The 13390-nt window shown below is 38.7% G+C and overlaps 2 protein-coding genes across 2 annotated transcripts in view; both read left to right on the top strand.

Annotated features, from left to right (window-relative positions):
• Positions 1 to 3053, top strand: part of LOC131068949 (uncharacterized) — a 69612-nt gene extending 66559 nt beyond the window's left edge. Inside the window, exons 11-14 of the mRNA XM_058004236.1 lie at positions 1200 to 1307; positions 1548 to 1699; positions 1866 to 2144; positions 2398 to 3053. Of these exons, the coding sequence (XP_057860219.1) occupies positions 1200 to 1307; positions 1548 to 1699; positions 1866 to 2144; positions 2398 to 2662 (804 nt within the window). The 3' untranslated portion in view covers positions 2663 to 3053. The remainder of the gene's footprint in view (positions 1 to 1199; positions 1308 to 1547; positions 1700 to 1865; positions 2145 to 2397) is intronic.
• A 7739-nt stretch (positions 3054 to 10792) lies between these two features.
• On the top strand, positions 10793 to 11386 carry LOC131068972 (uncharacterized). The gene has a single exon (XM_058004262.2). It carries the CDS (start codon positions 10793 to 10795, stop codon positions 11384 to 11386), a length of 594 nt encoding a protein of 197 aa, XP_057860245.1.
• Positions 11387 to 13390: the final 2004 nt, after the last annotated feature.

Raw genomic sequence — 13390 nt, 5'->3', positions numbered from 1 at the left:
ACACATATAAATTCACCGATTAAAATGAAGCATCAAACTCTACTGTTCTCGGGGCTCAACCGCCGACGCACTGCCTAAGAAAAGATCATACTCCACGGATCATGATCACAGCCTACTGATATGAAGCTAGTCAAACATAGCGACCACCAAAATGTGCCAATAAAGGCCGATCCAAAATAACAGAGACAATTTCTCTCTTTTATCACTAAAAAAATAGGCCCATAAATAACCTGCTCTGGTACCATAATAGAAATGTGCAGAGAAATACACAAGATAATGTCGTGCTTCTTCTTCAACACTCAATACATGGCTAATATATAGCCACTTACATAGCCAAACAACCTCCTATTTAATAGGGAGGTGTTATAACAAATATCCTGGAATACCATTCACGGGTATAACACATTAACCACTAACTATTGTGATATATTGTTATTTCAACAATTTATACAACTAACCATCCAAACATATATTAGTGAGTTGTTTATTAACAACATCACTATTACAATAGTAATTACCCTTCTACATTAACACCTGAAATATAATGTAAACATTAATTTTCCTAACAATTATTACATGCTTCTAGATAAAGAGAGAATATCGACACCTTTCCAAAAAGGTAAAGAAGTTATTCACAACATCATTTGTGAAAGAGATACCACACAATTACAGTCTGGAAAGAAAAGATCATTAATTGCTCAAATATTAAAAAGTTGTAATGGCAAAAGTACTGAGAAAACTTCTGATGAACAAGCTTGTGGATGTGTTATTTCTTGGCATTGATAAGTTTTTATGTGACCTTCATAAAAAGGCCACAATCAAGTTCTTAGCAGGCTTTTGTGGATCTAAAAAGCAACTGTAAGGACTGAATAAATATGTATGTTTATGATTGGCGATAAATGATTATTTCTCACATATAAGTTTCTTATTGTTTTCATTTTGTCACATTATTTCACATTGTTTGAAGTGAAGCCTAGTTCTAGGCCGTGCTTTGAACTTGTCACAAGGTTTCTTTTTTTGAGGTTGTTTATCCTATTTAGTTGCATTTTAATGAATGTTGTTGTTTTTCAGAAACTAAACCTTTTCAATGTTGAGCATTGAAGACAGCTGCACACACTTCTTGTCTATCAAAGTTAGACAACTAAATATCTTAAACACTGAATTTTGTTGCAAATATCTTAAAGTACGATTTGATGCAGGTAACCAGAGAAGCTCGAAGGTTTTGTCCCGAGGCTATCAACTTTGTACACGCTCTGTTGATATCAGCAGTAGCTACTAAAACCCTGGATAATAGGGCTGAACTTAAAGTAAGATGTAGACTCATGCTGTCTTGCTCATCTTGCCTTACTGAAATGCACATTATTTAAATCTTACATGAGCATGTAATCTATGCCTTTTTAAGGGATATCTTAGATGATTGACTATGAGTGATTGAATTTCATTCAAACTTTTGCTAGGTTTTAAAATGAACTTTACAATCTCACATTATTTGCCACACATGTTGTAGCTAGTATATTTGGCTCACCTTTTCTGTCTTTGGTTGTAAGCACAAGTTGCCTACTTTTATGTTGGAGCATTTGGGATTCAGGCCGTGGCTGTGTCTTTCCAGTAGGGTATCAGTTTTACCTCGTCCATTGGATTTCGCAGCAATCATGGAGGCTGGTGATAATTCACCCCTCTTTGAATCCAATACATACAGGTTAGTTTATTGTTTCTATTATGCCTATTCCCACATATGATACTGAAAAAATTGTTCAATTATTGAGGCCGATGACATTCCCAATGGTAATGACTACAAGATGAAGGGGTGTGTATGTTTCATAAAAAACTAAATTTCAGTTCTTTTGCATGGATGCAAATTGCAGGGTTGGCATTATTTATTCTGTAATAGAAACATTGAGAGGCTTTGTAAACATATATCATGACATTGCTTCTTTTCCTGAAGTATTTGCAACATTTGTACCTCTATTACATGAAGTGGCTAAAGAGAATAACATCCCAGAGTCTCTCCAAACAATAATTACTGGCATTGCTCATCTAATAAGTGAAAAAATCGAGGAGCATCACATGCTACGGCAACCATTAAGAATGCGAATGCAGAAGCCAGTTCCTATCAAGCAATTCAATCCAAGATTTGAAGAAAAGTATTGTATTATCTTTCTATCCTTGTTTATATTCTACAAAGTAGTTTGCTTGTTTTATGAAATTCTTCCAGGGTCAACTTGTTGCTCTATTGATAGAAATGTTTTAGAAAAATGACTAGTCTCTCACAATGCCTTGTGCATGTTAGGAATTTCTTAATTTTTTATTGCAATGTAAATTGCTATCATGATTCATTATTCCTGGTGTTGGCAGTTGATGGTATCTAGGGCTAAACACTTTAAATTTTTGTGACAGTTTTGTGCATGGGAGAGATTATGATCCTGACAGAGAAAGGGCCCAGAGAAAGAAACTGCAGCGCCAAATTAAGCAAGAAGCGAAGGGTGCTGCTCGTGAGTTACGCAAGGATAATTACTTTTTGCAGGAAGTGAAGGCACAGGATAGGGCTGTGGCAGAGGAGGAGAGAGCAGAGAAGTATAGGAAAGCATTGGCTTTCCTGCAAGAGCAAGAATCTGCTTTCAAGTCTGGACAGTTAGGAAAAGGTCGGAAAAAAGGAAAATAACATGGTGACAATATTTGCTGGATGTTTGAGCTCATTCTACTACTAGTATTTGAAGCACCATTCCTTTGGATGGAATCTTATAGGCACCTTGTGAAACTAGTCTGCTGTTGGAGTTGATTCACAGGATGGCATGTGCAGGGTTGCAAAGAGATTCTGTCTTGATAGAAGAATGAATTTGTAATTTATCTAAATCTATTAATTGGAAAGCAGCGAGTAGAAATGCAAAGGAATTATCTTTCTAAAGATGTCCTTTTCTGGAGAAGATTTTCATTTTGTGCAGAAATGAATGTACATTATTTTCATTAAAGCATATAGAAGATTTTGATATGTCTACTTGTCTACCTCCCATTTCCATGGTAAGTTGAATAATAAAATTATTCATTATTCATTATTCATTTTATCATTTTTGATTGGTTAATATCCCTTGATTGATAATGTCCTATTCAGGAATATTTGATAATCTTGACAATAACCCAATATTCATGCACACATTATAGCACTTTCTGATCACTAAGATCTTAGAATGGTTGGGGTGAAAGCATATGGTGATAGAATGTTATCAAATAGTAAATCAAATATGCATGCTAGCGATAGGCTGCACAGCAGGCAACTTCAAATATTAATTTTCACTTACAGCTATCAACACATAAGCAGGTTAGGATGTCATAGCAGCAACAACTTACAAGTAGCAATTTAAACATGTAATAAAATACCTCAAATATGTTACAAAATAATTCCTTTTATAAAATAATCTAGAGAACCCTATTGAAATGAACAACCTTGAAATATGCTACAACAGGCAACTCAATTATTATTCTTCACTTAGAGCGATCAACGCTAAAGCAGGTTAAGATGTCATAGCAGCAACAACTTATGAGTAGCAATTTAAACATGAAATAAAATACCTCAAATATGCTACAAAATAATTCCTTTTATAAAATAATCAAGAGAACCCTATTGAAATGCTGTTGCAACAACATTAACAGCAATATCCCATAATAAAATATATCTTGGTTATTTCAAATAACAATATCAAACTAATATTATCCACTCACATTGACTGCTGAAAATGGTACGGAATAACAGAGATGGCAGCAAATTAAAAATGATTTGAATACCTTTAATATAAGTGACAACCCTTTGAAACATTTCAAAAAGTCGATAAAAACTAAAAAATATTATTTCCTCAAAAGCTGATGAAGCCCTGAATAAGAGCAGAATATTAGATTCTTATGCTAGAGTTTGTCACCTCCAAAAGATGTACGACTCTAATATTGTATGGTAGATATTATCACTCCCAAAATGCTGTTATTTCAATTATAAGAGATGGTATGACAATTGTCATATGTACGACACTAGCAGCCAGTATACATTGGCTTAAAATGCTGCAATTTAGATATACCTTGAATGGCCAGCTTAAGCCACCATTAATCTGCAGCAAAACTAGATGATGAATGGTACAACTAAGTGGCATGACCTCTTACACAGACAGAATGATCAGCTATCTTATCAACATATAGAAAAGATATGCTGTGTAACAGCAAATACTTCGAAATATTATATAATATGAATGATAAAACCTACAAACCAAAATCTACAAACTGGTCCTTGAACACACAACATATCTTCAATACATTCAATAATAATATGAATTTGAAACTTTCAGTATACAAGTGACCCTGAATAGAAGCACTCAAGTGATTCAAAGGTTTTTGTCTTTTATTCCACAAGCAAAAATCCAGAGGGTTTTAGTCCTCCAAATCTCTAGCTGAAGGGTGGTTCAATCTCAAAAATGAGGGTTGAATTACAATACCACATATGATCCCTCTTCTATGCCTAGCTCCTCTTTTTATACTTTTTGAAGAAAAATAATTGAATATCATATTTTTTTTTCTTTTTCCCTCCAAATTTTTATTTGAGAATTGTTTGGAAAGGCCTTTACTAAAGCATTGCTTTTAATCCTCTGTTTTAATGGCACTTTGTTGACCCTCTTTTAAAAGTAACCTTTAATCTATCCTTTTATAAAAAGATATCATAAAGTAATTAGAACAATCAAATAATTATTTAAAAAACATTACCATCATCCCCTTTATTCCCTTTACCCTATGGAAAATAGGTTAAGTTGCCCCTGATTATCTTCCTCTGAAAAAAGGGACATGACAGTGTACTAGGCTATCTGTTTGGTCAAAGTCACCCAGGTCTTGCACTTGTGCCTTGCCTCTTGGGGTATGTATGACACACCCAGTTCAGAATGTTTGTACATTTTTGGCATGCATCTCCTATGGTGGTTTACACGAATCTCCATTATTAAAGCATGGCGATTTACCACTTGAACTATCTCATTTGACAATTATTTTTGATTCATTTCATGAGAACAAGTATGATGGTATACTGAAAAAGTTAGTCTCAAGACTTGGAGAATGGCCACTGCTAACTATGGGCATTATCTTGCTTTCCCTTGTGATCTTTGACACCATAATCACTCTCGGAACCTCCGTCTGCAAAATGTCTCTAGCGTTTATCAACGACGGAATGATTTGGGTCGGGTTAATGGAAGATCTAAGTCTGGTAGAAGAGTTTCATTCTGCTCTGAGCAAGCTTTTCTTGTCTCGAACGATTTCAGATCTCTGTCCAAGCTCGGGCTCCAGGTGGCAACTGGATCAAATCGCATCCCTCTTCAGAACTTCAACCGCCCTAAAATGGTCCAAAACTACAGTTTCGGCTTTGGCAAGGCTCTCGTTGCTTCGAAAGCTTCCTCTAGGGCAACCAATGATTCATTGATTTTAAAACAGAGTGGCACGGTAGGGCACGAAAAAGGATTCCTTGAAAGGGCAGGGTATTCCGAATCAGAGGCAGTTGCGAGAGTCAAGGAAATGGCCCCCCTCCAATTTTTGTTTGGAGAACCAGAAAGGAGCATTTGGATCAAGGACACTCCAAATATGAGAAAGGAATCGAAGGCTGAAATCCCCCTATCTTCTTTGGGCATCTCTGGCTCTCAGAAACGCTCTGCAGTATGGAAAAAGAAGGGTCCGGGTTCCAAGCTATTTGTCATGCCCTCTGATGCTGTCAACCCTTCTATTGGCCTCCTTAAAGAGAGCTCTCTTCGCTAAATGGTGTGGTATTGGTAGCAATACTTAGGATATTATTGAATGGTGGTGACAATCGTTTCCTGGTATGGTCTCTGTGCATTCGCTTCAGAATGACTTTCTTCTTATACAATGCATAGATTCTAATTTAAAAAACATCCTTCATGGTAATCCTATTTTTTACCTTGGTTCAACCTTTCATTTCCTGGACTGGAAACCAGGTTTTGATCCATTTGCTCATAGAATCAGGAGATCTGTGGCTTAGTTTGATAGGCCTTCCCTCGGAATTTTGGTGTGCTGAAGCCCTTCTTAAAATCGGGTATGCTCTGGGTTCCCTTTTAGGTATAGAAGAGGATTTCCTTAATGGATTCCAAGGGGATGTTGCTAATATTTATGTAGACATAGACCTGGATTTGGGCTTTTATGGGGAACTAGAAATAGTTTTTGAGTTGGGTAGATGGAAACAAAAAGTTCAAAGATTGTCAAGAAGATACCCAGGAAAATGCTTAATGAGAAACCAAATTATTTTTGGCACCTCAATGAACGGAGCCTCAGGTTCTCTTTTTCAAATGCAAGGTAAGTCTATGCCCGAAGTTCTCCAAGTGGATCAGCCAAGCAGGCAAAGGGATCCTAGGAATGATGCCACTTTGGATATTGAAGCCTCTGACCAAGTCAATATGGCTCCCAAGAATTCTCCTCTCCCCCTTAGCCTGTCCAGGCTTGAAGGCTCTGCTTCTCCTTCAGGTATCCATAAAAAGCCCAATAGAATAAAGAGGAAGTTGCCTAAAAAGAGGCCTAATAAAGATTTTTTAGCTAAATAAAAAAAGCTTCTTAGGAAATCTAAAAGAGCTCGGAATTCTGAAGCTGTTTTTCTGAAATCCAAGAATCTTTCCTCTGATCAAGCCCTTTTGAATCTCCTTTCGGATGCATAAACCTTAAGAGAAGATATTGTCCAAGAATTAAAGGTTTTCAAGGAAGCTGATGTTTGTTTGGGAGAAGATGGCTCCATTCTCAAAGAAAATTGCCCCTCGTCTCCTCCTGTTGTTTCTCCCAATTCCAGGCTTCTCAATCTCTCGCTTGAACCTCCCCATTCTTTGGAGGCCTCTCCCAACCTTCCTTTTGTTTCTTCTGATTATGGGGTTGCTTCAAATATTCAATCTCTTCTAAAAAACTTGGATGATGAAGAAGATTCTGAGAAGGTTATGGAAACTCCTCTTGCTGCCTTGTATTCCAAGGTCAAAGAAAAAAGGAAATTAGGGATCAAACAACTCTATGATTGTAATCCAAAACCTGACTATGGAATTGCTTCTCCAAAGAGAGGAAGAAAGTTGCCTGGTGAGCACAGATCCTTGGAGGGAGCAGCCAAGGGTCAAGTGAAAATCATAGATTTATTGAAAGTAAGGAAGGGAAACCCCCTTCCTGATCAAAGATGAAAATCTTATCTTGGAATGTTAGGGGACTCAATGCCCCTAACAAAAGTCACCTAATTAAAAGAAGACTCCTTTTGATTTATGTAGATATCTCAATGTTACAAGAAACCAAGCTTGATTCCCATCAAGCAGCTTCCTTTGCCAAGCACTTCAAATTTTTAAATAATGAATCAATCCAAGCAGAAGGTGCATCTGGTGGTCTGCTTATCCTTTGGAAGCCATCAAAGGTGCAAATTGAGAGGCTTGCTTCAGATAGACATTGGCTCTTGGTTGCTGCTAAATTTCTAGACTCCGATTTCTCCTTTTCTCTGATAAATGTCTATGGTCCGGTGTCATCTTCCTTAAAACGGGCCTTGTGGCTGGATTTGGATGACATTATTGCTCGTTATCAAAGAGAAAATCTTTTTATTGGTGGGGACTTCAATGCCATTAGAAGTCTGTCTGACAAAAGAGGGGGAATTCTTAGACTTGGCAGAGCTCAGCAAGACTTCAATGATTGGATATACATAAATGGGTTGCTCGAAGTGGACTTTGGGGAGAACAAATTTACTTGGAATAATAGAAGATTAGGGTTTAGCAATATTGCAGAGAAGATTGATAGGTTCTTCTAGCTGGGTGATTTCTCCAATTTCCCCTTATCTCTTGATTGCAATATTCTTGCGTGCTCGAGCTCAGATCACTATCCTCTGTTGTTATGTTTCCTGCCTCCCTCATCTTTGGCTAAGCCCCCTTTTAGATTTGAAAACATGTGGATGAAGGATCCTAATTTTCCATCACTTATTGAAATATGGTGGAAGGAAGCAACCTTTGAGGGATCCAAATTATACTGTTTTGTTTCCAAGCTGAAATACATCAAGAGGAAACTTCTTCAATGGAATCCAGATCATTTCAAAGATATTTTTGCAACTAAGAAACTTATAGAATCTCAATTGGAGACGTTGAATGAAAAAGTCATTCAAGATGGCATGACTTAGACGGAATTTCTGAGAGAGAAAGCCCTAGATGTATATGAGGATATTCTATCTAAAGAGGAAATATTTTGGAAGCAGAAATCAAGGGAAAACTGGCCGCAAGTTGGAGACAAACACAAAATTCTTCCATAATGTTACCAAACATAGAAGGTCCCTTAACATAACTGATAAAATTCAGGTTTCAGGTAAACAAATTATTGAGGATCTGGTGGCCATTCGGTCAGAAATTTCTCTTTTTTTTTTCTAAGCTGCTCAATAATGTGGAGGGATCCAATCTGGTAGATCAAAGTAGGTTTCTCTCAGTCATCCCTAAAGTAATCACAAGTGAGCAAAACCGAAAGCTTAATGGAAGATTTTTAATGGATGAAGTGTCCTTGGCATTAAGTCAGCTCCCTTCTGACAAAGCCCCTGGCTCGGATGGTTTTCCTTCGAGTTTTTTTAAGAAATGCTGGCACATCCTTGGTAAAGATCTAGCGGAGACTCTTGATTTAGCACGACAATCTGGTTATATTCTCAAAGAAATTAATAACACCTTCATAGCTCTCATTCCAAAAAAGGAAAAAGCGATAAAGTTGGGAGACTTTAGGCCAATCTCTCTATGCAATACAACCTACAAAATCCTCTCCAAGGTGCTCACCAATAGGCTTAAGCCCCTCAAGGACAACATTATTTCGGAAGAGCAAACAGGCTTCGTTCTGGGTAGATCAATTTTAGATGGGGTTATTGTTGCTCAAGAGGCAATTCACACTCTCTAGAACACACTAATAAACCGGGGATGATAATCAAGTTGGACGTATCTAAGGCTTATGATAATGTGGACCGAAGATTTCTTTGCAAGGTCATGCAGGCCTTTGGCTTCAACAAGTAGTGGATCAATTGGATTTTTGAATGCATTTCCACTCCGAGATTTTCTGTTCTTATCAATGGTAATCCGGAGGGATACTTCTCTTCTAAAGGTATCAGACAGGGGGACCCCCTTTCCCCATTTCTTTATATTCTAATGGCAGAGGCATTGGGGAGGACTATTAAGGATAGGCATATGAAAGGTTTAATTAAAGGCATCAAAATAGCTTCAAACTTTTCAGCTACTCATTAGCAATTTGCTGATGACAATATTCTGTTGGGGGAGGCTAATTCGAGGGAAGCTTCTCACTTTCAAACAGTTCTTTCTTCCTTTGGCAGGGCTTTGGGTCAGGTGATTAATGCAGAGAAATCGGAAATATATATTTTCTCCACCTCTTCCAGGTCAGAAGTGAGGGTTATGAATATCTTCAAATGCAAGAAGGGGTCCCTCCCCTGTATCTATCTTGGAATCCCAATAGACAGAGGCCTTCGCAATTCTAAGCTCTGGGATCCTTTAAAGTGCAAATTGGAACGGAGTTCAAACTCTTGGAAAGGCAAGTGGCTGTCTTGGGCGGGTAGATTGGTTATGTTGCAGGCAGTCATCTCTGCCCTTCCCATTTATCTCCTTTCATATCTTGCCCTTTCTGCTGGTATGAATTCTTTTCTTATCCAAAAAATCAGGAATTTTTTTGGCAAAACTCAGAAGATAGACACAAAATTGCTCTTATAGCTTGGGACAAAATTTGTAAGCCAAAGAATATGGGTGGCTTGGGCATCAAAAACCAATCCTTACATAATCTAGCGCTAGGAGCCAAGTTAGTGTGGAAGATTATTAAAGATCCTTCAGCTAGATGGGTTAGGCTTATGTATGCTAAATATATAAAGGCAGGTCCCAACTCCAATTTCATGAGATGAAAAACTTGCCCAAAGGGTCTAGAATCTAGAATTTCATCTCCAAATGCATACCTATAGTTGCTGATTATTTATCTTGGGATGTTCATGATGGTTCTGTTTGTTTGTTCTGGGAGGATTCATGGTGTGGTTACCCAAGTATTGATTGTCAACTTGACATTCAATTCTCCCGTGATTGGCTAATTCGAAATTGGGGAGTTTTCATTAAGGATTATGTTGTTCTCTCAAGTAATTCCCCAATGGGATGGCATTGGAAAAGTTTTGAAGGGCTTCCTCTTCCCTTGGATGAAGTTAACCAACTCTTAAATATCTTAAAAATCAGAAAATTGGTGCTTATAAATGGTAAAGGCTCTCTTATTTGGACTCTTTCCAAATCTGGTATTTACACAACCAAGGATGGTTACAACCTTCTGTCCAATCAATCGAAGCCTTTGGATCTTCAAATTAATCCCAAACTCTTTTGGAGTAGTAATCTTATCCCAAAAGCAGGAGTGTTTGCTTGGCTCGCCACGAGAAAGAAAATTCTAACAACAAAAAGATTCAAGAAAATAGGATTTGAAGGCCCCTCGAGATGTGTTCTTTGTAAAGCAAATGAGGAAACAATTGACCATCTTCTTATCAATTGCCCTTTCTCGGCCAGGTGCTGGAGGTGGCTCTGTGCTAAACTTGGATGGATCACTGCTCTCCCTAATGATATTGTTTCAATTTTTTTGGGGTGGCCCATTAGACCCAAGGATGGAATTCTCAGTTCTTTATGGGAAGTCAGTCCTTGTTTAATTTGGGAAATTTGGAAAGAGTGCAACAAAAGAATATTTGAAAATAAGGCTAGAAAGGTTGAATCAATCCTTAACTCTGTTGAAAGCTCCATTGTAGTCTGCCAATTGCAAAATGGCTTTCTCTCCTTCCCTTAACAGGGAATTCACTGATTGGGATGGCAGGATTAGACTCCGATGGAAGGGGATCAAAGTTCCTCCCTTTATAGGTAAAAACGAGGTTGAGGAAAGAGCAAATGCTGTCTGGCTCCTGCCTAGACTCGACTGGTTTAAACTTAACTTTGATGGTGCTTCGAGAGGTAATCTAGGACCCTCTGGAATTGGATGCGTTATCAGGGATCATGAAGGTTTGTTCATTGGTAAGGTTGCCCTCCCAATCCCCCCGGACACAAATAATATTGCTGAGTTCAAAGCCATCATGATTGGTCTCACTGAGTGTTCTAGGAGAAGTGTCAAGAATATTGAAATTGAAAGGGATTCTTCCCTGGTGATCAATGCTGTCAGAGTTCGGAAAACTCCTAATTGGCGCCTTCAAGCTATATTGGACAAGGTTCTTCAACTTTTATCTGGTTTTCAAAATTTTTCTTGCAGTCACATATACAGAGAAGCAAACTCAGAGTTAGATTTGCTTTCAAAGTCTGCGGCAGAAGGAGACTCTTTAAGTTGGTGGGCGCATGGTTTCGACATTGAGCAGAGGGAGCAAGCTTAATGTTTTCGGTTGCCTTCTTATCTCTGATTTAAATATGCTCTGTTGGTTTGCCATTTTGATTGGCGTTTCTATGGCCTAGGTGGATTCTGGTTTTCAAATTTTTTGGCGGGTTAGGTCTATCTGGCAGTTGAGTGGGATCTCTTTGATTGGTCCGCCTTTTGAGCTGTGTCATTCATCAGCTTCATGGTCGCTTTTTATCCAATTTTCAAATTTTTGGCTTCTCTTATTTTGCTAGCAGCTGACGTGGTGCTCTTCTTCCTGTCAGTTGTCTTTTCACTGACAGTGCATTTAAAGCTTGTCTTTCTTCTGCTTGACGTGTTTTATCAGTTCCCTCTTCTGCGGCGCCCTTGGAGCTCGAGTATTAGCGGTATCTCTTAATTTTTAACGCTCCAACTTTCTTGTTGGAGCTTTTTAGCAAGGTTTTCTTTCCTCCATTTTAGCAAGGAGGTTTCTCTACCTTTTTTGGCAGATTTTGGCTCTCGAGTATTTAAATTCCGCAGGCTTTCTTTCTCCAACAGTTTGTGCATTTATTGCTCCCCCTCCGTATTTTATGGCAAGGTGTGCGTGGCAGGTATCCAACTATCCTCCTCTCCCAGAGATCGAATTTTTTGGCACAATTTTTCACCTGTCAGGGAATGTATCTTGGCCTTTACGATTGCTCATTCTTCGATCTTCGTTTTTTGAGTCATCCAATACTCCTGGCATTAAATTTCCTTTGCCGCTCGGTTGGAATGTCTTTTCAGCACATTCCTCTTTTGTTGGGTGCTTTTCGAGCATTATTGCAAGTTTTTTGGTAGGTTACCTTTCATCATCTCCTCATAATCTTTGTTTTCTCCTTCGAAGCTTCTGGTTTCATCGACAGATTGCAGAGGTTTCCTTCTCCGCTTGCCATGGGTGCTCTGCAAGGAGATAGGATTATCGTTAAGATCTGCTCGGACCCAATTTACTGCTTTGGAGTAGACACTCCCATCTCTCTTTCCAGCCCAATAAGACAGTGCAGTTTCAAAGAAATTTCGGATCTCAGGCTTAAACGACTGCTTCGTTCTGTTGACTCCTTGGTCATCCTGGCCACAAAAATGATATTGGGGCAAGATCATCTTAACAGGTCTGAATTTTTAAGGGACAACACACAGATATCTTCTAGGTTTGTGGCCTCGGTTCTTGATGCAGGGTTTTCAAAGGCGGTCACCTCTGCTCTGGCTGAGAAATTGTTTGGTCCAGAGCTCTTGGGAGGTCTTGATAAGGTATTATATTATGCATTGCCGGGTTCCAGTGTGCCTAGGCCCTCGAATGTCTATGCATATCACAATTATGGGGAAACGGTCATTTTCTATCCCCTTATTCTGGACCTAAAGGACCAGGCTCGGAGAGAGCATAGGCAGAATGTTAGGGCAGCTATTGATTTTCTAAGGTGAAAAGTTCTGGACCACCAGCCTGAGGATGCTAGGAGGGAACGATTGTTTAAGGATTATGCGGCTGCCAATGGTTTTATTCCTCCCTTCCAGCCAAACTATATGGCTCTCCTGCCTGCTCAACCACAACAAAACATCCATCCTGTTCCAGAGAGCGGTGGTGGGGGGAGCTCTTCTCAAGGTAGGGGTTGTGCTGGCTCTCGTGGGCGCCGTGGTTGCGGTGGTGGCTGTCTCCGGGGCAGGGATCGTTGCAGGGGTAGAGGACGGGGGAGAGCCTCTTCAAGCTCAGCTAGCTCTTCATCTTCTTTGTCTGCTTAGTGTTTGGGAGGTTTTGCTATATTTTGGTTGTGGCTATTTGCTCTTTCCTCTGTTACTTTTTGCAAATGAACTGAACCCTCTGAATCTTTGAATGCTCTAATTTTGGATAGGGGATTGATTCCAATCTGCCCCTTTACTTTACTCTGATATCCTAGACACTTTTGTATTATTCCAATATGTAATTTCTTTTATTAAGTTATAAAATTTTGGGCTTGGCCGTTTTTTGATTAAAAAAAAAGAAGTATGATGGTAATACCAAAATTGTAAATAATCT

This window comes from Cryptomeria japonica, chromosome 7 (assembly GCF_030272615.1).
Source record: "Cryptomeria japonica chromosome 7, Sugi_1.0, whole genome shotgun sequence".
Classification (NCBI taxonomy): domain Eukaryota; kingdom Viridiplantae; phylum Streptophyta; class Pinopsida; order Cupressales; family Cupressaceae; genus Cryptomeria; species Cryptomeria japonica.
This window is presented reverse-complemented; position numbering and strand designations above follow the sequence as displayed.

Bases quoted from the DNA above. Each gene is read 5' to 3' on its own strand.
- LOC131068972 (XM_058004262.2), top strand. From the start codon at position 10,793: ATGGCTTTCTCTCCTTCCCTTAACAGGGAATTCACTGATTGGGATGGC.